This window comes from Neolamprologus brichardi, chromosome 13 (assembly GCF_056152115.1).
Source record: "Neolamprologus brichardi isolate AB-2024 chromosome 13, ASM5615211v1, whole genome shotgun sequence".
Classification (NCBI taxonomy): Eukaryota; Metazoa; Chordata; class Actinopteri; order Cichliformes; family Cichlidae; genus Neolamprologus; species Neolamprologus brichardi.
In genome coordinates, this window is record NC_142116.1 from 21,072,955 (window position 1) to 21,098,358 (window position 25,404).

Here is a 25,404-nt window from a genome sequence, read left to right on the forward strand (position 1 = left end):
AACGTAGTTTATAAGGTCGTAAGTTTATTCGTTGAAAGCACCGCTCGGAACTCCATTTCCCAGCTACGGGATATTGTGTAACGAAAAGGCGCGTCGTTCAGAAACTGTCCGATTTGTTTGGAGTCACATGAGAACATGTTGGGGCAAGTACCACCGGTGGTGAAAAATAAATACAAAATCCTTAAATATACTTTGAAGCTTCGGGCCCGCTGTAGTTGCCTGTAGTAATTTAGCTAATAAGATATCGCCTTCTTGGCCAATTGTGTGAAAGTCGCCAAAAATGTTCACTTTTAAACGAGTTTTATGCGTCAGAGGCATCATTGTACCTCAAAGCACCTCCCTCCCCGTGAGCCACTTTTCTGCTTATCATTGTTTACGATCGTCAAAAAGACGCAGTCCGTACAGTTCAGTGGACACAGAGCGCTACTCTTCTCTCGTGAAGTCCGTCATGTCGACCAGGGTCAGTTCCCAAACTCCGGAGACCCTCCAAGCGGAAGACGACCAAATTTATGGACCTGTTGTCAAAGCTCAGACTCCTACAAACGCAAAGACGAAGGTACCTAAAGTCCTTCATCCATTCTTAGACTGTCAAGAGCCTATAGAAACAGAAGAGCCAGAGTCAGTACCTCCAGCTCGGATTTTGTTGAACAGAGGGCAAGGCAGGTCTCTGGTACCGAGCGTGACCCGCATCCTTCAGCAGACCCTCTCCCCAGACCAGATCTTCTACCTGGAGAGGCAGAGAGGAAGAAGATGATTGCGGAGCTTGGAGAGGAAGGCTTCAAAGAATACAGCCAAAGTAAGATATGAAAGACTTGAGTTATCTTAATGTGAATGTGGTGAGATCAAATGAAAAAGTGACTCTGTCTTTTTGTTGTACTTTAAAAACAGATTTATTTAGGCAAGGGAAGCTTTTCCATTCAGCCTTGGAGGATGTTCTTACTTCACATGGAACATGGAAGGATAGAAGTCCTTCAGAGTATCCACCTGAGGTACAGGGATACATGCAGAGTGTCTCTGACATCCTGGAGGACATCCGAGCGGTGAGAGCTATAGAAAGCACCGTACAGCATGAAACATTGAACTACCTGGGAGTTGTGGATTGCGTTGCTCGCTACAGGTGAAAAAACTGATTTCCAGACCTCTTTTCCACACCAGGCTTGAGTTATTTATCTTTTTTAAACTAATTTCCTTAACTTGACCCATTCAAACTTTTTCCTGCAGGGGTGTACTATGTGTTATTGACTGGAAAACTTCAGATAAACCCAAACCGTTCCTAAGCAACACGTACGATAACCCTCTTCAAGTGGCGGCCTATGCTGGGGCTTTGAACAGTGATGCCAACTACAAGTACCAGGTGATCTACTAAAATAAATGATGTGATTAGCTTGTATTTTTCACAAAGGTTGCACTGTTCAAAATATATATTTGTGATTACTGTGTGCTGCTGATCTGTTCCTGCTGCAGGTTGAAAATGGACTCATTGTTGTGGCATACAAGGATGGCTCTCCTGCCCATGCTCACCAGCTCAACTCAGAGCTGATGTTGGAGTTCTGGAAAACATGGCTGCTACGACTCGAAGAATTCACAGAACAAAGGTAAAGCAGTCAAGAGCAGTTTGTCATTTTATTACATTGTATATAAATTTTACAATATATGTATATGAAGTAATTAGTTACAAAAATCACGAATGTCCCCAAAAGTTTAATTGAGTTTGTGCCTGGATGCTGGACGTTAAGCACTGAATTACATTCTTATGCTCATTTATAGTGCAAATAATTTCATGTTTTTTCCTTCTTCGTTTCAGATCCAGTTGTGCATCAAGTGCAGAAAAGAGATAGGCTGTAGAGACGAAAAAATCAAGCATGTTCCAGAGCAATAAGAGGGCCAAAAAAAGAGCTATTAACCCATAAATCTAGCTACTATATTTATTCCAACTATTTTCTAAAAGAATTTGCTCACGTTGTGACTGTAACTTATTAACAGAAAAAGGTGTAGCATAATTTTGTTTTACTTCTACTCTGTCCCTCATTGAAATATTTGAAATTCATTTACTCTAAACCAGGTCTCCCTGTAAGAGGGATCTTCAGTGAAGCCCAAGTTTGCAAAGAGCCTGTAGGACGCAGCGTTCTCCTCTTCTATGAAGCAGTAAACTGGGTAGCCCAGTGCATGATTCCTCTTGGCCAAGCTGCTGACCAGGATTTTGGCATAGCCTTTCCTTCTGTGCTCTGGCAGCGTGTAAAGCATTCCAAAAGCGCATGATGGATAGGTCAGAATCCAGGACACAGGCTTTCCTTCAGCATCCAGCACGCAGCAGGAGGGGAAGTTTGCAATCATGTTGCGGATCAGCCCAACGGCCACATCATCCTTTCCAAACTTCCAAGTTTGGTTCACCAAGCCAATGTGCGATTCATCAAGAGAGCTTACTGAGATCCCTGAACTGACATGGAACAGAGCAAAGCATGTATTATTATCAGGACGTAAAAGTTATGATTAAATATGTGTATGTGTAAATAATACCTGTCAACAGAAGGAAGCCTGCCTACATCTTCCAATGCCATCAAGTAAAATTTTGTCAGTCTTTTACAGGGTACACCCTTTGCTGATGCCACTGCTTTGAATATCTCAGTGTGGGAAACACTGGTTCCTTTAACACAAGTAATCAAAACCTTAAATGTGTGAACCTGTTTTTGTCCTGAGAAAATGATTTATTAAAGCAGGATTAAATATTAACTTGCTCTCAACATGAGAAGTGCAAAGTTTAACCATAGATGTGTCCCAAATTTTTCTTATTTTTTTGTTTTTTGTAGTGCCATATCTTTCTATCACTAAATGACATACCATAACACTTTGAACACAATGAAAGACAATAACATTTTGAAAGATATAATTCCACTTTGAAGGTAGAAGTACATAAATACTAGGAATTAGGATGACTTTTCATTGGCTGGTCTAATTATTTAATGGAAAAATCACTTGCAGTAATAGACTTCAGTGGCCATATGCAGGGCTGCAGTGTGGGAGCCAGCGAATAAGCAGTTTGAACTGATTCAGTAACAATGCAAACAATATAAGAGCTTGTTGCCATTACCAACACAAAAGTACTTGCTCCAGTCAAAAACAGATGACTTGCTGAGGATTTCCTCTAGAACAGCAGCATCAGTTGCAAAAAGCAGTGCATCTTTGAAGAGGTCACTCTTCTGGAAGAAAAATAGACACGGGATCTGTATTGGCATTTAAACAATGTATTGTGTGCACGCAAGCCCCCCCTGCACAGACAGTACCTGTTCAACGTGTGGTTTGCACATAATGACGCGGAACTTTGGCCACCTGTCCACTAAAACCCGTACAGGGTCGGATCTGACTCTGTTTCTGATCACCAGGAAACCGTAAACCTTAAATCAATTCAGTAGTTGGTTATTTGCAGTACATTCAGCTCCTTGTAGAAATAACAATATAACAGATTTAACTGTGCATACCTGCTGCGACATGGGTAAATATTTCTTCAGCTCGTTTTCCGCTGTTTTTAACTGATCTTCGGACAATTCAAAAGCCATTTTTCCCCACTCGTGAAGAAATGAAGCGTACAGTTCGGTAAATCGCGGAAGTGATCGGAAGTCGGGGGTCTCCACGACGATGGAAATGCTAGCTGGGATTGTTTCTAAAGGCTGAGGTTGTGATTCGCACTTTTGAGGCTTAAAGTTGAAGAGGAGGTACAAAAAACCCCGCCCCCACATAGAAACTGATGTTGATTAACTTTCAGATTTGTGACGTTTAAAAATATTTTGAATGTACACGACTTGCTTTATTAGGTACACGAGTGATGTTCCACCATGACAGAAACTGGCCATTATTTAATTTAATTTTTTTTTACAATATTCACAGATTTTAACTTTTTTTTTCCCAAGCACGTGTAGCCTAAAATGCCATGTCCCTAGCCGTCTATGTTTAACTTCAATTACCAATATAAGTTATATATAAAAAATAAACAAATAAAAAAATATAATATTCTACACCACCAACATCTAGTGAGCAGCAGCTATCTTGTTGATGCCTGAGGTTAAAGGGGAATATCCAGCCTGCTTTGATCTGATTGGAAGAAAGAAATGATTCAAATAACTCATTACAGTCACTTTATACAACATGAACACATCAAACCTTGAAGTAGATGGGCAAAAAGACCCCACCGGGTGCCACACGTGACAGCTCAGAACAGGAACTAGGCCTGTCCACTGAGCAGTCTGGAGGTCACACTGTAAAATCTAATTAGTTCCCAGAACTCAAAAAAAATTGAGGAAACTCGTTGCCTCAAAAAAATTGAGTAAAGCTTAGCTAAAAATGACTAAATTAGGACAACTTATTTATTTTGGGTACTCTGTACAAGCTCATTTGTTCCCAGAACTCAAGAAAATTGGATCAAGTTTACGTAAGATGACCAAGTTAGGGCAACTTACTCATTTTGAGTACACTGTACAGCCTTGTTAGTTCCCAGAACTCAAATAAATTAAGGAAACTCGTTGCCTCAATAAAACTAAGTAAAGCTTACTTAAGATGACTGTTAGGACAACTTATACAGTGCAAGTCTACAGTATTAAGAATAACTTGATATTTCTGACTGTACAATACTAATTGTTTACCTACTGACAAACATTTCAAGTTCAAGTAAATGAAAAAACAATTTGTGGTAACCTGAATATGATTAAAAATAATTAACAACACTTTTTGTAATGATGTTAAAATCAGCCCAAACACAACAAAGTATAACAGCCAACATACTGGACACTGTTCTGCTGAACAACAAACAATTATATTGCCATCACTGTTATAATCTTACAATGAAATAAAGTCTCAGATGTAATTATTCTGAAAATAAGTTTAGGCCTACCACAAGTTTGTTTTGTACTTACATTACTTATATAATCAAAATAAAATATTTGTTGTTCTGTCACAAGTGCAGTCTCTGATTTAAACAACACATTTGTTTTGCATTCCAACACAGGAGCTGGAATGTTGTAATATTTTAAGGATGGCTTGTTTCCAGTCCAGGCATTACTGCCTGAATGACTGTCATGGATCGAGGTGATCCAAATGTAAGTGCAGAAGAAAGTCTTTAACTTCCCTTAAGTACAGTGGCAGTGGATGTGGGTTGGAGATGCAATGAGCTTGAACCTGCAGGCGACCATCTTCACTGACCACACCATCTGTGACGGAGGACTCATCTCTCCTGGTGTCCTGCAAGCAAACAATCATATTTTTTGGAACATGAACTGAATTGCTTTCTTAAAACATTTTTTCTGCATTTGGTATAAAACAGACTCAAATTTAGAATGTCACCTCTTCCACCGGAGAGGTGACATTCTATGTCCCAATTGTCAGTCTGGATAGCCGTGACCACCACCCAACACACAATAATGTCATGAAGACATCATTTTAAAAAGAGTTATGCAAACATGGCCAATGACTTTCATTCTAATGATGTGCAAAATGATTTGGGAACAAAACAAATTTTGCTGTTAGAAAACTTGCAGACTTCACTATATACAGTGTAGACCCTCTAAACTAAGTTTGGGGGATGTGATCTTTCAAGAAATGCAGACCAAACTGTTGTTGTTTGTCGTGCTTACAAGTGCGCACAGGCCCCGACAACTGCAGCCGACAAATGCGATCCTCCTTTTCCCCAGACTACCCTTTCTGGGTCACAAAATAACCTTTTAAGATATTTTCAGGCGAGAATGTAGCTGTGTAATGCTCAAATATCTACTTAATTTATCAAAATATCACATATTTGCAAAAGTGCTTCCACGTTTTCGGAGAGCTCTGTTATCCACCAGCGCGATAGCTGACCGGGAGGTCAAGGCTTGATAGAGTCCGCGAGCACAGCTAATTCCTAGCTTATTGTTTTCAACCCCCTGTGGTCTTTTGCTACTCAGGTTAAACATGATATATATAATTAGTTAGTTAGTTAGTTAGTTAGTTATGGCTATGGATTGAAAATACCCCCACACCACACCACACCCCTAACGGCTGCACCTCCCGAAGAATTTTGTCTGGGCTCTTATCTCACTTTTTTATTTCAAACAATCAACAGAAAATTGCACAGACATAGTTTTATGTAAGGTTTTTAAGGCTGTGTTAATTTTTAAGTAACATGAGCCCAGCCGCAGCAGCAACGCTAGGCTAACACTAACTAGCTAGCAAGATTATAAACCTGGTGCTAAACTAAGAGCAGCCACAAAATCAGTTTGAATAAGAGTAAACATTTACTTACCAGTGTATCAGGTAAAGATTAACAGCAATGACAACAATAATATCTTGAGCTGACACTTCTCCAGGTTTGCTCAACATATTACATAACAAATGCTGGCACCATGAACATGCGGACTGATCCGAGAGGGAGGAGGACGGTAGTGACGTGGTATTTTCAAAACACATCTTTCATCCTTCCGCACTGAGAAGCAAAACTTCCAGCTTATTTAGTTTTTCTAAGTTAAGACAACTCAAATAAATTGAGTTTATCAGCGTTTTTGCATAAAAAGTACTTGTAACTTATTTAAATTGAGTTCTAATAACAAATTGATAAAAATTGAGTTCAGCCTATTTAATATTTTTAATTAAACACAATATTACATTTTACAGTGCACCGTGGAAACATCCCACAGTGTACTTTTTGACTATGCTGAGGAGTTGAGCTTGTCTGTAGATTAACTATACAAGGATTGATTTTTAAACATGTTCAATGCAGGCCCGTGCAGAGAGGTTTAAAGGGGCGGGTGCTCAAAGTTAAAAAGGGGCACATTGAGCCAGGCTGAATAACAACAACACACATTCATCAAGAATCTAATATGGGCAACAAGGCAAAGCAAACGTAGCCGATGTTTTACCTGATGGGTACAATGTTGCTGTTGAGGGGTTGCTGTGGATAGTGCTGGAGGGCAGGGCTGTGTTGATCTGAGACTGTAGACATTAAAAAGTCCAAAGGAGAGATGGTAGCTGATTAAACAAGTGTCATGAGATAATAACAAAATGCAAAGATTGGTGACAGCACTTGGAACCATAAGGCAACAAAAAACTGAGAAATAATTTAGGCTCTGCCTGTGAATCACTCTTTACTTCTCTTCTTCCTTCCATCCCATCATTTCATATATATCTCTCCACTTGCTGTCTATCTGAGAACAAGGCACAACTTGCTATTGTAATAAACTATAATTTAATTATCCACACTTAACAACTCTTGCACTTAATCTATAATAAAATGAGGACAGAAAAATGTTATAGCACTGCCTTTAGTAGCCTCACACAGCTCCTACTGTTTCCTCCTCATGTCCTTACCAGGCATGTCTGGACAATGTTATATCATGAGTAATATATATATTTTTAAATCCATCTAAATAAAACACACACATGCACGCACACACAGTGACGTTTTAGACCTTCTTCAGAATACTGTATACTATGGGCATCATGGTGCTGATCCAGAATTTTGTCTTATTTAAAATATAAATCTAATATAATCTGCTTCTTAATGTATGTTATTTAAAATACAGCGTGTGTTTTTTAATATATTATAATTATAATAATGCATAATTATGTGGACATGCATATTAGACCGTTTTTTAGTGAAATATAATCCCTCCAGAAAGGCAGGAAAAGCCCGGAAACTTACTTTAAAACTAAATATGTTCTAAATACTTTAAAACTAAATATGTTCCCTAAAACGGTGGACAGAGCTACAGACCCATGACAGCCTTACACAGGTAGCCAGCAGCTATGACCAGCACTACTTGTGCAGTTAATAAAAGGACAGGTAATGTTTGTTACGCTGTTGCACACACAGCACGCTCGTTTGTTTCAGTTTGTCAGTTGCAACAAGACAGCTTACCAACGTGTACATAATAAGCTAATACTCCTGTGTGCTATACACTACAGTGTACGCTGTACACCTGCTTACTGGTTTTGTCGCATCAGTCTGTGTCTCTGAGTTAGTTTGTGTTTCTCCTACAACTCCGGACCGCAAAAAATGCGCGTGCTCTTTGTGAGCTCGTTCCCGGCTCGTAACCAGCGCGTTCTGCCGTCAAGGGCGATCATTGGTTAAATGTGATCATGTGACTGATGCAAGCCAGATCCTTTTATTTAGCAAAACTGTGATTAGTAGTTAAATATTATTGTTGAGGGGAACAGACAGGACTCCGCACGCACGTCCCTGGTTCAATGGATTACAGAAATATTGCAACACTGTCGTTTAACTGTTAATAATTACATGTCAAATGGAACTCCATGAAATTTAGATAGCATGGCCTCTCGAAACTGGAAGAACATCTGGACTTCAAACACCGTGTCTTTCATGTTGTTGGCTGATGTTTGCTACACACAGCTGAACAAAAAACACATAAAATTCAGTGTTGTTGAAAGGTTTTATGAAAACAGGGATTTTAAAACCTTTTTTTTTCTTTACAACTTTCTACAGATTGTGCCAGCTCTCCAGTTTGACCAGTTTAAGAAGCGTTTTAGCTTCTTCCTTGTTACACACTCTTTCCTCCCTTTACACCTCATTGCAAACAGACATTGAGGTGTGTGTTAGGTGGTCTGTGCTGTATGTGCGATAGTAACTCACTGTTCTCTGAGTGTGCTTTGGCTTCCTTCCATCAAAGGCTGATCATATTTTCAGCAGTGATGTGAGATTGGATCTAATTTCTATATTTCTAAAATATTTGAACAATATTGTAAGCAAAAATAAAACAAAATGTTTAAGCCTGACCTCTATCAGTTATTCAGAATTTACCAGATATGCTATGTCAGTTTAGCTTAGATGGATTTAATTGATCTCTGATTATGTCACATACCCCAGCAGGTCACTACAGAAGCTCGACACGCAGGTTTCACGTTAGTACATTAGAAAAAAAACACAACACTTATTACTATATACAGTAGTGACCTAAGCCATCATTAGGTCACTACTGTAAAAAGATGCATAAAAATGGAGGCTGGTCTCCTGTCCTGAGGAGGTGAGGAGGTCAGACTCCTGCTGATCACCTCTCTGCACAATCACACAGAATGCCCTGCACCGTATAACCTGCAGCTGTAATGGATGCTTTCCAAAAAATAGAGGCTTTTTAAAAAAAAAATAAATGAGACCGATGAGAATGCCCATCCAAGCATCCTCCACCGCAACTCTTGAAGATGAGATAAGATAACTCTTTATTGTCATTGCACAGTCATACATAGTACAGTAGTACAATGAAATTGGAAAACTGTCCTACGTCGGCACAACATATAACACAACACGACACGATATGACACATCACAACACAACACAAACAACACAACACAGTATATTAACTTAGTAATAAAAAAAGAAGAAGTGTATTTGTATTGCACACTGTTATTATTGCACATTAATTATTATTGCACCTTGTTATAAATATAAATATTATTATTGTTATTGTTTTAAACATTGTTACCTCCCCCCTAAAAAAGTCCAGGGAGGTAGCCAGTCAGGTCAGCTATTTGCATTGATCAGGGCTATTGCCCTGTTGTAAAAGCTGTCCTTGAGTCTATTTGTTCGGGACCTCAGCAGCCTGAACCTCCTGCCAGACGGCAGCAGCTTAAACACCCGGTGTCACTCCTGTCAGCTGAGAACAGGAAACTGATTTGATGCTATCCTTTCAATATTCCAGCATTTTACTGGCAAGGCATACCTAAAAAGAAAAAAAAAGATTACAGAAAAAAAAGTGAGTTTATTTCACAATTATTTCTGGGGAAAAAAAAATCCTGGTATAAAATGTAATACTGCTCACCCAACGCAAGAGCTTGAAGAATGTCTGAAACACTTTCTCGGAAATATGAAACTTTTATTTTGAATTATTTAAACAGAAAATTTGACGTTAAACAATGGGTGTGCTGACAATTTTACAGTAATTCAAATAAGAAAGAGAACATATTTCTGTGAAGTATGAATAAATTACAGCAAGATATGAAGCACTTTGGAGACACATTTACTATTAATCTCAGTGGTGTTTAAAATATAGGGATCAGCTCATATGAAGGAACAGGCAACCACAACAATGGACGACTTCTTGCACAGCAGAGGAGTAGGGGAAGTTGCTGACACATCTCCGGGAGTGTACGTGTGAGAAAAGGGACACAAAAGACACATTGAAGACAACAGTGGCATGACATTCGTGACTGCAGGCTGAATAAGCTGAAATCTATTGTGGTTCTTGTTCATACTGAGACATAGCAGGCTTTTAGTGTGGAATCAATTAGCTGTATCAGACTGTCTTGTTAATCCGTACAATAGTGGTCTACAATCAGTTTTTAAAATCGTTTATCTCTTTTATTTAATCTTTTGGCTCCTGTGGTGTTTGCTTGTAAGCACTTGTAGTGGTGATTCCTTTTGTTTGACCAAACAAACATCCAACAATTAAAAATCTACAAGCTGCCGCTGCACTCAGGTAACATTTTGTATGCAGGAAAAAGAAGTCCACCGTCGAAAACTTTGAAAGTTGCTTTTTATGTTTCTTTGGGTTTTTTTAATGCAGTTTGGCAAGCAAAAACAAGATCCATTTTTGTTGCAAAATCCAAGAAATCACATACTCACTCAGATCCAGATGTGGATCCTATTGGATCCAGACTAGTGATGTTTGATTCGTGAACAAATCGTTCAATACTCGAGAATCACTTTACTGACTCGTGAATCATGATTCACAAGCAGTGTTGGGAAGGTTACTTTTAAAATGCATTCCATTACAGATTACAGAATACATGCCCCAAAATGTATTCTGTAACGTATTCAGAATACGTTACTCAATGAGAGTAACGTATTCTGAATACTTTGGATTACTTAATATATTATCATGCTGTTTACAACTACGTGAATGTACTATTGCTGTGATTTATCACTGTTACTGAAGGTCTGCGGCTCCGACCCGTAGTAAAGGGACCTCTGGCTAATACGGTGGGTTCTGTGTCAGGCTCGTAGCCAAAAAATAGCTTTACTTTGTTGTCTGGGTCAACTTTGCTTGCGAGAGACAGAGAGAGGGGTTGAAAGGCTTCTCCAACTGAACTTATTGTTTTTGGAGGAAAACACGAACACGGTGTACTGTCGAGTCAGGCACTCTTCTTGGCTGCAGTGGTTATTATTATATTTACATGCTTCCAGCTCCCGTTTTTGCTCGATGACAGCTCGTACTTTTCCTTTTTCTCCCTCCCTCGCTCACAGACACATAACGGGTATGGCAGTCCATTCTCCCCGCAGCACGGACTACACTGCCTATGACGCTACATTCTTTAGAGCTATACCTGTAGCATTCTGCCCATTGACTGTAGAAAACATGGATGACTCGACAGCTCCCCAAAAATGAAGCCAAAACGTCTCTATCGCCCCCTGGTGTCTGGCTGCAGTATAGGTCATAAACCCCGCCTCCTCCATGTTAGCGGATGGGACTGGTGTCAGACTAAAATAAATTAATTCTCCCTAGATAATTTTTTTCCAAAGATTCTTTCTTTTGTTTTCAATAGTTCTCATCACGCTTATTGATGTTCAAGGGGTCTCCTTTCCCATAAGTTTGATTCTAATTCCTGTTAAGTGATGTTAAATTGGGGTGAAACGTCATCATAAGAGCTTTGACTGACAGCTGCAGTCACGGAAAAACTTGCGTATCTCTGTTCGCGAATAGCAAATAGAGCGTAGGCTCTGAGAGGACGCCCAACGTTTACGCTACGAAAACACGACCGAGTGTTTTAACCTGGCAGCCTGAGGTGTTCCTCAGTAAACTGGACTACCCGACAGAGGCTACCCGAGGCCCCGCTGCACTTTTTCGGTAAGTTAAACGTGTTTGTAAGCTAATCCGTAACTACCGTCCTTAGCTAGCGAGCTCCTCAGACCTAGCTAGCTAAAATGAGCACTCGGCTGTCAGGATTCGTTTAGCTGTGCAGGTGAATGAATTTACTAAAGAAATCAGCTTTATTTCAATATTGAGGGATAAAATTTATATCTGAGTTTGATGGTTCTGTTGTCTTTGTGATTACAGGAGCTGCACTCAGATTCAGACCTCAGCCCCATCGAGTGACAGCAGACAGATCATCCAACATGTTCACCTGTTAACTGCAAAATGAACTGATGAAAACAGTACAAAGGTTAAAGTACCACATGTGCTGTCAGTGAAAGCTGCAGCTGTTTTATTGATAAAGTTAAAGACAAAAAACAAAAGGATTAATCACTCATGTAACTGTGTCACTATATATCAGCATTAACAGGACCTCAGTTTGGTGTTTCAGAGAGCTGCTGATCTCAGACCTGCACAGCTTCCGTTTTAGACACTTGATGTACTCAGCTGCATGAAGAGCATATGAGATTTTGTCTAACACAATTAAACAAAACCTGATGAAAATCAAAGGTCGTTACTTGTATGTTGAACTACAATCTTGTCATCTGGAATTTTTTCAGTTTTTTTTTTTCACATAGTGTGTTATTTACCATAAAGTGATTCAGAGTTATTCATACCAGAGTAACCAGAGAGGATCACATATTTTTAAATATATAACTTTCTACAGGACTGAATATAATATCTTTATGTAAAAGTCCAGAGCCTCTGGGGAGTATCTGAGTATTTATAACATTACACAAACCAAAGGTCTCATCACAGTGTTCATGAAATGTTTATCCATCTCCTGGGGCGAGATGGATAAACATCTCGCCCCTGCAGTCTTTACACCTTCAGCACTCCTACGGAGGAGTGTTGAAGATTTCCCTGTGAGGGAGCTGCTGGTGAAGATCATGAGTCCTGCTTGATCAATGCCATGAGCTTCAGTCTTCCTGGTGTTTCTTAAATGATGCCTCTTACAGCGGGTCAACAGAACTTATGGCACAGGACAGCTGTGATGAAAGAAAGGGAAGAAGTTTCTCCAAACCTCTGGACCCAGAAACCCAGCTTGGTCCTGATGGTCTCCCTCACTAGTTTCTCTCCAGGGTGAATGTAGCTGTTGATATAATATGGACTCTATTATTAAATGAAAAGAACAAATTAGACTACACTACTGAAACGTTCTGCTGATGTTTTTAAAGTCTCCATGTTACTAGGCTGTAGAGGGCTCTGAAGATTTAAACAGTTTTAGATCCATTACACTCAGTCTTATGTTAAAATCTCAAAGGACAGCATTATATTTTTGATATTAACAGTAACTCTGGGCCTCTGTAGAGTGTGCAGCTGATCTCATCGCTGTCTAAAAATGGATTAAAAAAAGTGTTGAAGACTATTAAGAGTAGCAGGTGTGTAGCATCGCTAACTAGCTAGCAACAAGCCTCCAACACAGTGCGTATGCTAGCGGCTAATCTAACTAACGAATTAACAACAGAGTGATTTTAGAACTATAAGATGATGAGCTGTGTGTCTTTTTTATAACAGTGACATGGTTGTATTTACCTTAATTAAACGAGTCGTCAGTCGTGGTAAACCAGCAAAAAAAACTTGAGCAGCCGGGCTACGTAAAAAGTGTAGGGGGGCGTGTTTGCGGTCACGTCCAGCGGGTGTGTGGGCGGGAGCGTTACACAGTCGCTCCACCTCAAGTCACTACTGCGCAGACTCTGGCTCCAAATTTGCAAGATGGCAGCCTCCACAAGCGGAATACTTTTATTTTATTTTATTTTTTTATTATTAGTAAAATTAACATACAGACAAAATGCACCATATATTGCACATTCAGAAAATAAACATTCCTTACATATTAGCAACTTTCATACATAGGAAAAAAAAACAAAGATGGGGTCACATAATTTAACAGATTATTAACTCACTAAATCAAAATCTTCCACAAAGGAAACAAAAAAAGCAGCCTTTTTCTTTTTAACTAAAGTCAAAGATTTAACCAACAGGTTTAAGTCGTTTTTCCAGTACGCTAGCATTGGTTTGGTCTTAAAAAAACGACATTTATGTATAAAATGTTTGCACAAAATTAATAACACATTAACACCATAATTAGCTTTCTTTTCTTTCAAAAACACTCCAAACATTATCATATTTAATGTAAATGGGGTAATTTGAATCCCACTTGAATAAAGCCAGGTATGAAAATCCAACCAAAATATTTGTATATAATTGCACAAAAAGAATAGATGGTCCAAATCCTCCTCTTCTGTTTCACAGAATACACAATTACCAGTTTCTATTTTGAATCTATCACCAAGGAGTCTATTTGTCAGGTAAATTTTATTCAAAATTTTAAATTGGACTTCTTTCCCTTTAGGAGGGTTAGGGAAGGTGATATAATCAGTTCTTATTTTTTCAATTTCTTCCCTTTGGAAATCTTTTAATATGTAATTACGTCTAAGTAAATTTGGAGAATAAAGACTCCTTAATGAAGATCTTAGAAACTTATTATTGCATTTAACATCACAAAATCGAATATCATCTATATATAATTGCCTTAACTTGGGGGAGATGTCAGAATATATTATAGCATTTACCACTATGTTTTTAAGTGACAATGGAATGGATTTTATAACCCGATTAAATTTACTTTTAGAACATTGGATATTAAACTTTTGGAAAAAATCTCGATGTCCTAGAACATGTCCTTCCTCATCTACAAAATGAGCAATTGCCCAAACACCTTTTGATAACCAATCTTGAATAAAAATAGATTTTCTGTTCATCAGTATATATCTATTGTTCCAAATTGGGCTATTATGTGGAGTGAAATTATGTTTAAATAACATTTTCCAATAAAGAAGGGCTCAGTGGACATTTAGATGAGAAAATATATATTTAACACATTTAAGGAAAATACTAATAAAATACAAATAAACAAAATAAATGTTTATTAAGCAATTTTGATAGGAAATTGCTTAATTTTAGAAATGTTTTTGCTCTTTTTTGCTCTATAAAATAGTTGTTGTTTTTTAGAATAATTCATCTTAGCAGTGGGATTTACATGAAAAGAGAAACAAATTAAGTTTGAGTGAAAATGTAAATTTTTTGCACTCTGGTCAACTGACTGAGTGAATCAAATGACTCAAAAATCCAATTCACTTTGGTGAGTGACTCATTAAAACTCGATTCAGTAAAAAGAATCAAATTTACCATCACTAATCCAGACACTCAGAACATGCATGCAATTATCATCCTTATCTGTGGTACGCAGTCTGGGACTGCTAATGTCAATGGAAAATTGTACTTAGTAGTCAGTATAATCTTTTAATGATATAAGTTTGTATATGGTAGAATACTGCATGTAACCATTTGTGTTTATTGAAAGGATGTCTCATCCTAGGAAGTCTGCAACATTCCAGGGTGTTCTGGCTTTCACCCCCACATCCTAGGAGCATGGGAAAAGGTCGTACCTTGTTTTATTGTTTTACGGTAGGATTAACGTAGTTATATCTGTTTCCAGTCTAAGTGGTTTTGGTTTGATGAACTGCTGGACTTCCAGTCCATCAGGTTTAGGGAAGTCACTTATGGGGTCACACTCTGACCACACACACACACCACACACACATCACACAAGCACTCACTGAAGTGTATAAATAAAGGACCAGGGCAGTCCTCAGGGCGAGTCTCTTGAGTCTCACTCTAGGCTGCCCTTGCTAGCAAGAAATTCTGTGTGTTTCTCCTCTCTGATTCTCTGCTGAAGAAGTGTTTTAGAATATATCTCTTAACAGCTACGTTTGTATTATTTTTGTCAATCAATGCCTACTTCACTTACTCTTTGATTTTTACAGTACAGGTTTAATGCAATTTTTCCAGGAGATTTACTGTACACTTAGAGCCCATACAGTCAAAATAGATAACAGACCAGAAGTGATCACACTTTTTATAAACGAGAGAAATGTTTCTGGGCAATAAGAGGGCCAAATAAAGAGCTATTAACCCAAAAAATCTGGCTATTGTCTTTATTCCAATAGCCTTGTGACTTTAACTTATAAATAGAAAAAGTTGTAGCATATTTCTTTTTTACTTTTATTCTGTGCTTCATGGAAATATTTGAAATTCATTGACTACAAACCAGGCTTCCCTGTAAGAGGGATCTTCAGTGAAGCCTAGGTTTGCAAAGAGCCTGTAGGACGCAGCGTTCTCCTCTTCTATGCAGCAGTAAACTGGGTAGCCCAGTGCATGATTCCTCTTGGCCAAGCTGCTGACCAGGATTTTGGCATAGCCTTTCCTTCTGTGCTCTGGCAGCGTATAAAGCATTCCTATAGCGCAATATGGATAGGTCAGAATCCAGGACACAGGCTTTCCTTCAGCATCCAGCACGCAGCAGGAGGGGAAGTTTGCAATCATGTTGCGGATCAGCCCAACGGCCACATCGACCTTTCCAAACTTCCAAGTTTGGTTCACCAAGCCAATGTGCGATTCATCAAGAGAGCTTACTGAGATCCCTGAACTGACATGGAACAGAGCAAAGTTATGTTTTATTATCAGAACGTAAAAGTTATGATTAAATATGTGTATGTGTAAATAATACCTGTCAACAGAAGGAAGCCTGCCCACATCTTCCAGTGTCATCAAATAACATTTTGCCACTCTTTTACAGGGTACACCCTTTGCTGATGCCACTGCTTTGAATATCTCAGTGTGGGAAACACTGGTTCCTTTAACACAAGTAATCAAAACCTTAAATGTGTGAACCTGTTTTTGTCCTGAGAAAATGATTTATTAAAGCAGGATTAAATATTGATTTGCTCTCAACATGAGAAGAGCAAGGTTTAACCATAGACGTGTCCCAACTTTTTTTGTTTTTTGCAGTGCCATATTTTTCTATCACTAAATGACATACTATAACACTCACAGCACTTTGAACACAGTACATAAACACTAGGAATTAGGATGACTTTTCATTGGCTGGTCTAATTATTTAATGGAAAAATCACTTGCAGTAATAGACTTCAGTGGCCATATGCAGGGCTGCAGTGTGGGAGCCAGCGAATAAGCAGTTTGAACTGAGTCAGTAACAATGCAAACAATATAAGAGCTTGTTGCCTTTACCAACACAAAAGTACTTGCTCCAGTCAAAAACAGATGACTTGCTGAGGATTTCCTCTAGAACAGCAGCATCAGTTGCAAAAAGCAGTGCATCTTTGAAGAGGTCACTCTTCTGGAAGAAAAATAGACACGGGATCTGTATTGGCATTTAAACAATGTATTGTGTGCACGCAAGCCCCCCCCCCCCCCCCCCCCTGCACAGACAGTACCTGTTCACCGTGTGGTTTGCACATAATGACGCGGAACTGTGGCCACCTGTCCACTAAAACCCGTACAGGGTCGGATCTGACTCTGTTTCTGAGCACCAGGAAACCGTAAACCTTAAATCAATTCAGTAGTTGGTTATTTGCAGTACATTCAGCTCCTTGTAGAAATAACAATATAACAGATTTAACCGTGCATACCTGCTGCGACATGGGTAAATATTTCTTCAGCTCGTTTTCCGCTGTTTTTAACTGATCTTCGGGCAATTCAAAAGCCATTTTTCTCCACTCACGAAGAAATGAAGCGTACAGTTCGGTAAATCGCGGAAGTGATCGGAAGTCGGGGGTCTCCACGACGACGGAAACGTTAGCTGGGATTGTTTCTAAACCCCGAGATTGTGATTCGCACTTTCGAGGCTTAAAGTTGAAGAGGAGGCACAAAAAACCCGCCCCACGAATAGCTCACATAGGCTGTGTCCCAATTCAGGGTCTGCACGCTTGAAGTACGCGCACTATTTACGGTGCATACTATAAGTACGAGAAGTGCGGAAGTGAGAGGCTTGTGAAATGGGACGGTCTAGCCTTCAGCTTTGTGTGACAGAAATGAAGGAGAAAAAATGTTTTGTTGGTCATTCATTTTTGTCATGACATCACTTTGATTAGTTGAGTATCTGAGGCTGAGACCACGGGACTGTAAAACATGATTGTTGGGCTTCATTTCTGTACCGAACAGTCATTTCAAGATTAGTCAGTAAATAACAATTAGCTGATGTTGTTCATGAGACTAAAATCATCTCACTGTGGTAATGTAAATATAATGTGGCCAATATTATAGTATTGTCAGATTATTATGATACATATATATATGTAGAGGCTTTAAAACTCAGGTCACGCTGAAAGTACAAACATCACTAATGCCACACAACTCTGCCGACATGTGGCCAACAGCAGTTTTACTGTTCTTCATTATTAAACATTCGCACATATAAGTGACATCATATTTATCCCTTCTGCCTTATTTTGCGGCAAAATTATCCACACCCACCGCCGCACTATGAATTGTGGGATATATGGGACCACTACCCGATCCATACCGGAAACCCGATTGGTACCCCGCATGCGCGAAAGGTGTCTACTTCTGGTCAAAGCATTTTACGATAGTTACGGGTCAGAGTATCTGTTAAGATGTTAAGAATAATAAGTATCTCTTAACATGTTTCCGATAATGAAACATTAGTAGTAAGGATCGGGGAGCACTGATCCGTCACTATCTTTTTATTTTTTTGTTTTTGTCTACATTATATTAAATGTTTCATTATCGGAAACATTTTAAGAGCTACTTATTACATTATATTGAAATGCTTCATTATTGGAAACATGTGAAGAAATACTTATTATTCTTAACATCTTAACAGATACTCTGACCCGTAACTATCTTAAAACGCTTCAACCGGAAGTAGACACCTTTCGCGCATGCGGGGTACCGATCGGGTTTCCGGTGCGGATCGGGTAGTGACAGCGACAACCTTTTTTTTTTAATTTTAAATTTTTATTTATTTTTTTATTTTTTTAAAATTTTTTTCTCAAACCTTTATTTAAACATCAGTACAATACAAAATGGAATTAAACAGTACCACAATAATAGTGTTGTACTTACAAACGAATTGTATGCATAGATAAACAAATAGAAGAACAGTATTCAGAAACAACAATATAAATATGCTAAGGGGAAAGTAACTGATCAAGCCAAAGAATAAAGTGATTGAAAGATCTTGATTTTTTCCACAAACACCAATAGTTTTTATAGCTTTTGGGTTAGTGGAGTTCTTAATTAAGTTAAGATACTGTACAAGTTCAAAGGAGAATACATAAAAAGAGGGATGTCTTTCTAAACATTTGGACTTATGAATATGAAATTTAGCCATTAAAATTAACAAGTTGATCATATATCTGTTATCAAAGTTGAATTGTTTTTGGTTTTTGTGCAGACCAAACAAAACATATTTCCAAAACAGTACAAATCCAAATATATTTTCTGAAATAAAAACACATAAACTCTGCCAAAAATCTTGTCTAACAGCTGGAAACGTTTCATACAGCTTTGTCAAAGGAGCTTGTCAAAGGAGCTTGCAAAGAAAGCTTCATACAGCTTTGTTTGACAGAAATGAAGGAGAAAATCTTTTGTTCATTCATTTGTTTGTTTCTACATGAGCTTTGATCATTCTCTGTAAGATTAAGGTCAGCTATTGAACGGAGTATATTTTAAAGTAAAGGCTTTAAAACCAAGTTAGTACAAACGTCATATTGTCACATAACTTTGCCGACATTTGGCCAACAGTAATGTTTTAATGTTCTTCGTTATTAAACATTTGCACATAAATAAGTGACATAATATTCAGTACTTACTTAAAGTTCGGGTGCCCCTCATCCACCGTTTTTTTTTTCGGCAAAATTATCCACACCCACCGTTACGCTATGCATTCTGGGATATGTTGGGCCACAAGTCTACACTGCCAAGTCCTTAAAATTCAGGGAAATTAAGGACGCATTTGAGGGCCACATTTCAAGCAGCCTTCGAACGGGACACAGCCATAGTAAATGATGTTGATTAACTTTCAGATTTGTGAAGTTTAGAGATTTGGTGCCACCATGTAAGTCCCCATGACAGAAACGGTCCATCATTTGTTTATTCAATTTGACAATAATAATTACAGATTTTTAAAACTTTTTTTTAAGCAAATGTAGCCTAAAATGCCATGTCCATAGCTATCTAGTTACCAATATAAGTTATATATTAAAATTAATACATGGATAAATAAAATAAATAAATATAATATTCTGTACAATTTTTAAATGTTTAAAAGTATTTAAAATCTGACGTGTTGCTGAATTGCCTGAGCCCCCCTAATTCCTTTAGATTGGTTCCCCTCATTGGTCATCTAGTCATACAACTTACAGCGAGTTTATATTTGTTTTTTGGAGATAAAAATCATCTACCAGGACAAACCTGTGTGTCATTGTTTCATCAAAACAAAAAATTCATGTTTTACAATATTTCACAAATGCGTTAAAGGAAACATGTCCACTCTGTTACCCATATTTACCATATAAAAACAGTATAACTGATATTTTTTTTGTAATTTTGATCATTCGGTTGATAAACATGTTAAAAAAAATTTTTTGGTCTTCATGTGCTCGAAAAAAGAAAAAATCCAGTGAGCAGCAGCTCTCTTGTTGATGCCCGAGGTTAAAGGGGAATATCCAGAATGCTTTAATTTGATTGGAAGAAAGAAATGATTCAAATAACTCATTACTTCACTTTATACAACATGCAACACATCAAACCTTGAAGTAGATGGGCAAAAAGACCCCACCGGGTGCCACATGTGACAGCTCAGAACAGGAACTAGGCCTGTCCACTGAGCAGTCTGGAGGTCACCGTGGAAACACCCACAGTGTACTTTTTGACTATGCTGAGGAGTTGAGCTTGTCTGTAGATTAACTATAGAAGGATTATTTTTTAAACATGTTCAGTAGATCACAGAAATATTGCAACACTGTCATTTAACTGTTAATAGTTACACGTCAAATGGAACTCCATGAAATTTAGACAGCATGGCCTCTCGAAACTGGAAGAACATCTGGGCTTCAAACACCGTGTCTTTTATGTTGTTGGCTGATGTTTGCTACACACAGCCGAACTAAAAACACATAAAATTCAGTGTTGTTGAAAGGTTTTATGAAAACAGAGATTTTAAAACCTTTTTTTTTCTTTACAACTTTCTACAGGTTGTGCCAGCTCTCCAGTTTGACCAGTTTAAGAAGCGTTTTAGCTTCTTCCTCATTACACACACTTTCTTCCCTTTACACCTCATTGCAAACAGACATTGAGGTGTGTGTTAGGTGGTCTGTGCTGTATGTGCGATAGTAACTCACTGTTCTCTGAGTGTGCTTTGGCTTCCTTCCATCAAAGATGATGATCATATTTTCAGCAGTGATATGAGATGGGATCTGACTTGTCCGCTGAAGTCAAAAATATTTGAACAATATTGTAAGCAAAAATAAAATAAAACGTTTAAGCCTGACCTCTATCAGTTGTTCAGAATTTACCAGATATGTTATGTCAGTTTGGCATAGATGGATTTAATTGATCTCTGATTATGTCACACACCCCAGCAGGTCACCACAGAAGCTCGAAATGCAGGTTTCACGTTAGTACATTAGAAAAACAAAACAAAAACAACACTTTATTAATATATAAATGAACATAGTGTAGACTATAGCCATCATTACGTCATTACTATAAAAAGATGCGTACAAATGGAGGCTCGTCTCCTATCATGAGGAGGTGAGGAGATCAGACTTCTGCCCAGGGGTCTCGAACTCCAGTCCTTGAGGGCCGGTGTCCTGAAACTTTTCCATATGTCCCTGTTGCAACACACCTGAATAAAATTTGTAGATCATTAGCAAGCGTATAGAACTTGACTGAATGCTGAAGTGGCAACCCCTAATCCTACTCAAGTAAATTTAAGTAAATGTAAGTGTTTGGAAAAATGTACTTCTAAAACTACTTTTATTGCACTGTGTTCATTCACTCACAAGCTGCTGTAGCATGCATTCAAGTTCTATAGATTCTCGCTAATGACCTACTAATTGTACTCAGGTGTGTTGCAGCAGGGACGCGTGGAAATGTTTCAGGACAGTGGCCCTCCAGGACTGGAGTTTGAGACCCCTGCTCCTGCTGGTCTCCTCTCTGCACAATCACACAGATTGTCCTGCCCAATATAACCTGCAGCTGTCACTGTTGAGGCATTTTGAACAGTTCAATAACGGATGCTTTCCAAAAAATAGAGGATTATTTAAAATAAATGAGACAGATGAGAATGGCCAGACTTCTTCAAGCTGATGGGAAGGTAACTCAATAACTACTGATTACTTCCAAGCATCCTGCACCCCGAACCTTGAAGCAGATGGGCTTGTGCAGCAGAAGACCACACCAGGTGTCACTCCTGTCAGCTGGGAACATTTCTGCTTTCTTCTGGAGACCAAAGGAAAATCCTGGTATAAAATTTAATACTGCTCACGCAATACAATAAGTCGAAGAATGTCTGAAACACTTTCTGAGCAATGTAAAACTTATATTTTGAATGATTAAAACAGAAAATGGGACGTTAAACAATGGGTGTGCTGAAAACTTTACAGCAATTCAAGTAAGAAAGAGAACATATTTCTGTGAGGTATGAATAAATTACAGCAAGATATGAAAAAATAGCTTTTGGAGACACATTTACTATTAATCTCAGTGGTGTTTAAAATAAAGAGATCAGCTCATATGAAGGAACAGGCAACCACAACAATGGACGACTTCTTGCACAGCAGAGGAGTAGGGGAAGTTGCTGACACATCTCCGGGAGTGTACGTGTGAGAAAAGGGACACAAAAGACACATTGAAGGCAACAGTGGCATGACATTCGTGACTGCAGGCTGAATAAGCTGAAATCTATTGTGGTTCTTGTTCATACTGAGACATAGCAGGCTTTTAGTGGGGAATCAATTAGCTGTATCAGACTGTTTTGTTAATCCGTACAATAGTGGTCTACAATCAGTTTTTAAAATCGTTTATCTCTTTTATTTAATCTTTTGGCTCCTGTGGTGTTTGATTGTAAGCACTCAGTACCGGGGGGAAACATATTATTGGGTCACCTTATTGACATTACTTTGGCCTACACAGCTGAATCCTGCCCTCTTTAACTGCCAAATAAAATAGTTTCTTCCACCTCATTAGTCTTCCTATAACACAATTAACCCCCCTCACCTGTCCTCGCCGAGAGATCACATAACTACCTCATATTACTTATTTATTTTTCCCCTCAGCTGTGGACTCTCCACTCTCTACAGGAGAGGATGGTGTGAGAATATGAGAAAAATCAATTAATTTGATTTTGTTTTAAGTAGCACAACCCACTATAGTCCTTGTGCCAGTCTCATGTCTGGATAAATGAGTAGGACTGTGTCAGGGACCCAGGAAAAGTTTTGGCCAAGTCTTTATGCGGCTCAGAATAATTCCATACCAGATTGGTCAAAGCTGGGATGGAGGCAAATCATCCGCTTTGGTGATCCCTTAAATGGAGCAGCCAAAAGAAGAATAGGAAGATACTGGCTCAGAGTGTGAATCATTGGAGCTCAGTTTAATTTAGATATAACTTTTAAATTCTGTCCTATAATTTTTTCTTCTTTTTTTCTTTTTAGGTTATGGCTGTTGGGAGTTGATCCATATCCAGGAATTCTCGGAGGGATTTTTTTTAACCATTGTGAAAGAGAACAACACTGGGCATTTCATACTATATTTCCATAGATCATATTCTGATCTAGATCCTATCAATTTTATAGGGATAATAAATAATAAATGTTAACAATTATGTTTTTATTTGTGTTTCATTCATTTTATTATATTTTTACACATTTATGAACCTGATAAAAATGAGTACAGTTATTTCATGAATCTAATCCAAAAAATTGAACTCCAAACATGCAGCCCTGTACGAAGGATCCTCAATGAAGCCCAGGTTTTTAAAGAGTTTGTAGGACAGCACATTGTCTTCTTCTATGTAGCAGAACACCGGGTAACCCTCGGCATGCAGTTTCTTGGCCAAAGTGCTGATCACGACTTTGGCATATCCTTTCCCTCTGTGCTCTGGCAGCGTATACAACATTCCCAGAGCACAGTAATCATACACAAGTATCCAGGACACGGGTTGACCCTGGCTGTCTGTGATGCAGCATGATGGGAAGTTACTGATTAGGTTTTCAATGGTCCTGTAACCCTTCTCATCTCCTCCAAACTTCCAGGTTTTATTCATCAAGTCAACGTGGGAAAGATTAAGAGATGAAATCCTCGACTCAAGCTCACTTAAAAAAAAAGAAAAGAAAAGTTGTTGAGAAGCAATATAATTTACATTGCTCTGAAGCATATTTCATGTGACATATGCACAGACATATGCTTTTCAGATTATAAACGTTAATCGCTGGCATGTGCAGATAGTTGGTGTCTTGCAAATACAGAAGGTGTACTAAAATATCAGTTTTGTATTTTACTCTTCTGTCACAAGACACTTGTTTTTGTTAGGTCATGACAGTGTAATATGTTGTGTGACCTCATTTTAAGACTTGCTAAAGACAGCCATTAAAAAAAAAAGCATAACCTTACAACTGACACAGGATGATCTTTTTTAACGTGTTTTTCAAATCATAACTTATACACAGATATAACTTAAAGTGCATCTTAATTATCAAATTATACCTGTCAACCACTGGCATGTGGAGATGGTTGGTTGATGCACCAAAGTATAGACTTTGTGGTTCACTCTTCTGTCAGAAGACACTTGTTTAAGCATTGGTGCATGGGAAACATCAAGCCCTGTCGAATGGAAAGTATTCACATGAATTTCTTTCTCTTCTTTTTCCTCGCAAGAGGTTATCCAATCAGTTTGTATTTAATGCAGGAAAAATGTCCATATGAATATTAAACTTTTTATTAGAATATTGTACAAAGTGTGTGTTTTGTCTATAAAACTGTATGTGTAAATAGTAACAGCTGTCAAAAGTAGTGACGTAAAAGCCACCGTATTTATTTCGTGCTTATTTACTTCAGTGATCTGAGCTCACCTCCTATCATGAAATAAGTGCTCCAATCAACAGCATTCTCGTCTGTCAGCATTTTCCTCAAACTCTGTTCATCCGTGCTGTAGTATGCCATCTCTTTATTGAAATTCAGGGCACGCTTGTTCTGTGAAACAAACAAGAGCTGTCACAATCACGTGACAAACGAAAGAGTTCCGTCTTGAAAATCTTCCACAGTTTTCCGACGGGATTTAAACACACCTCGGGGTCCTGTCTGCAGATGACTTTAAATAACTTTAAAATCAGGCCACGTATCGACCACAACTTCCAGTGTAGTCGGTTTGTTCCTGTTGATTCTGTACAGGAAACCGTACACCTGAAAGCATGAAACACCTGAAAGCATGAAACACCTTCAAGTGCTGCTGAGGCTGTAAAGCACAAAGACACGCGGTTTATGTCGCAGATACCTTATAACTCTTTGGTAAGTGTTTGAGCAGAACTCCTTCAGCGACCTGCACGTCGTCTCTGTTCAGGACCTTCATCTTTGGATAGTGTCACGGATTCAAATATTGGGGATGGATACAAGAGGAAAAACCAAAATAACAACA

The 25,404-nt window shown here is 38.4% G+C and overlaps 2 protein-coding genes and 2 pseudogenes across 4 annotated transcripts; 1 reads left to right on the forward strand and 3 right to left on the reverse strand.

Annotated features, from left to right (window-relative positions):
- Nucleotides 1-98: 98 nt before the first annotated feature.
- Nucleotides 99-2,779, forward strand: LOC148099993 (mitochondrial genome maintenance exonuclease 1-like; annotated as a pseudogene). Its single transcript, XR_015719918.1, has 5 exons — nucleotides 99-796; nucleotides 889-1,117; nucleotides 1,222-1,354; nucleotides 1,465-1,595; nucleotides 1,805-2,779. The product of XR_015719918.1 is annotated as a mitochondrial genome maintenance exonuclease 1-like (transcript).
- On the reverse strand, nucleotides 1,616-5,387 carry LOC102793652 (glycine N-acyltransferase-like protein 3). The gene is made up of 5 exons (XM_087850306.1): nucleotides 3,477-5,387; nucleotides 3,282-3,392; nucleotides 3,089-3,197; nucleotides 2,518-2,644; nucleotides 1,616-2,437 (listed from the first exon to the last, which is right to left on the reverse strand). Exons 1-5 carry the CDS (start codon nucleotides 3,732-3,734, stop codon nucleotides 2,026-2,028), a joined length of 1,017 nt encoding a protein of 338 aa, XP_087706432.1. The 5' UTR covers nucleotides 3,735-5,387; the 3' UTR covers nucleotides 1,616-2,025.
- An 8,242-nt stretch (nucleotides 5,388-13,629) lies between these two features.
- Nucleotides 13,630-17,658, reverse strand: si:dkey-76k16.6 (glycine N-acyltransferase-like protein 3). 2 transcript variants are annotated; one of them, XM_006806947.3, is made up of 5 exons: nucleotides 17,378-17,658; nucleotides 17,183-17,293; nucleotides 16,977-17,085; nucleotides 16,456-16,582; nucleotides 13,630-16,374 (listed from the first exon to the last, which is right to left on the reverse strand). In XM_006806947.3, the coding sequence occupies exons 1-5, from the start codon at nucleotides 17,453-17,455 to the stop codon at nucleotides 15,963-15,965; spliced, it is 837 nt and encodes a 278-aa protein (XP_006807010.1). In that variant the 5' UTR covers nucleotides 17,456-17,658; the 3' UTR covers nucleotides 13,630-15,962. The 2 variants fall into 2 exon arrangements, with proteins under 2 accessions (XP_006807010.1, XP_087706433.1); XM_087850307.1 differs by having other exon boundaries at nucleotides 13,630-16,582.
- Nucleotides 17,659-23,679: 6,021 nt separating this feature from the next.
- LOC148099994 (glycine N-acyltransferase-like protein 3) lies at nucleotides 23,680-25,338 on the reverse strand (annotated as a pseudogene).
- Nucleotides 25,339-25,404: the final 66 nt, after the last annotated feature.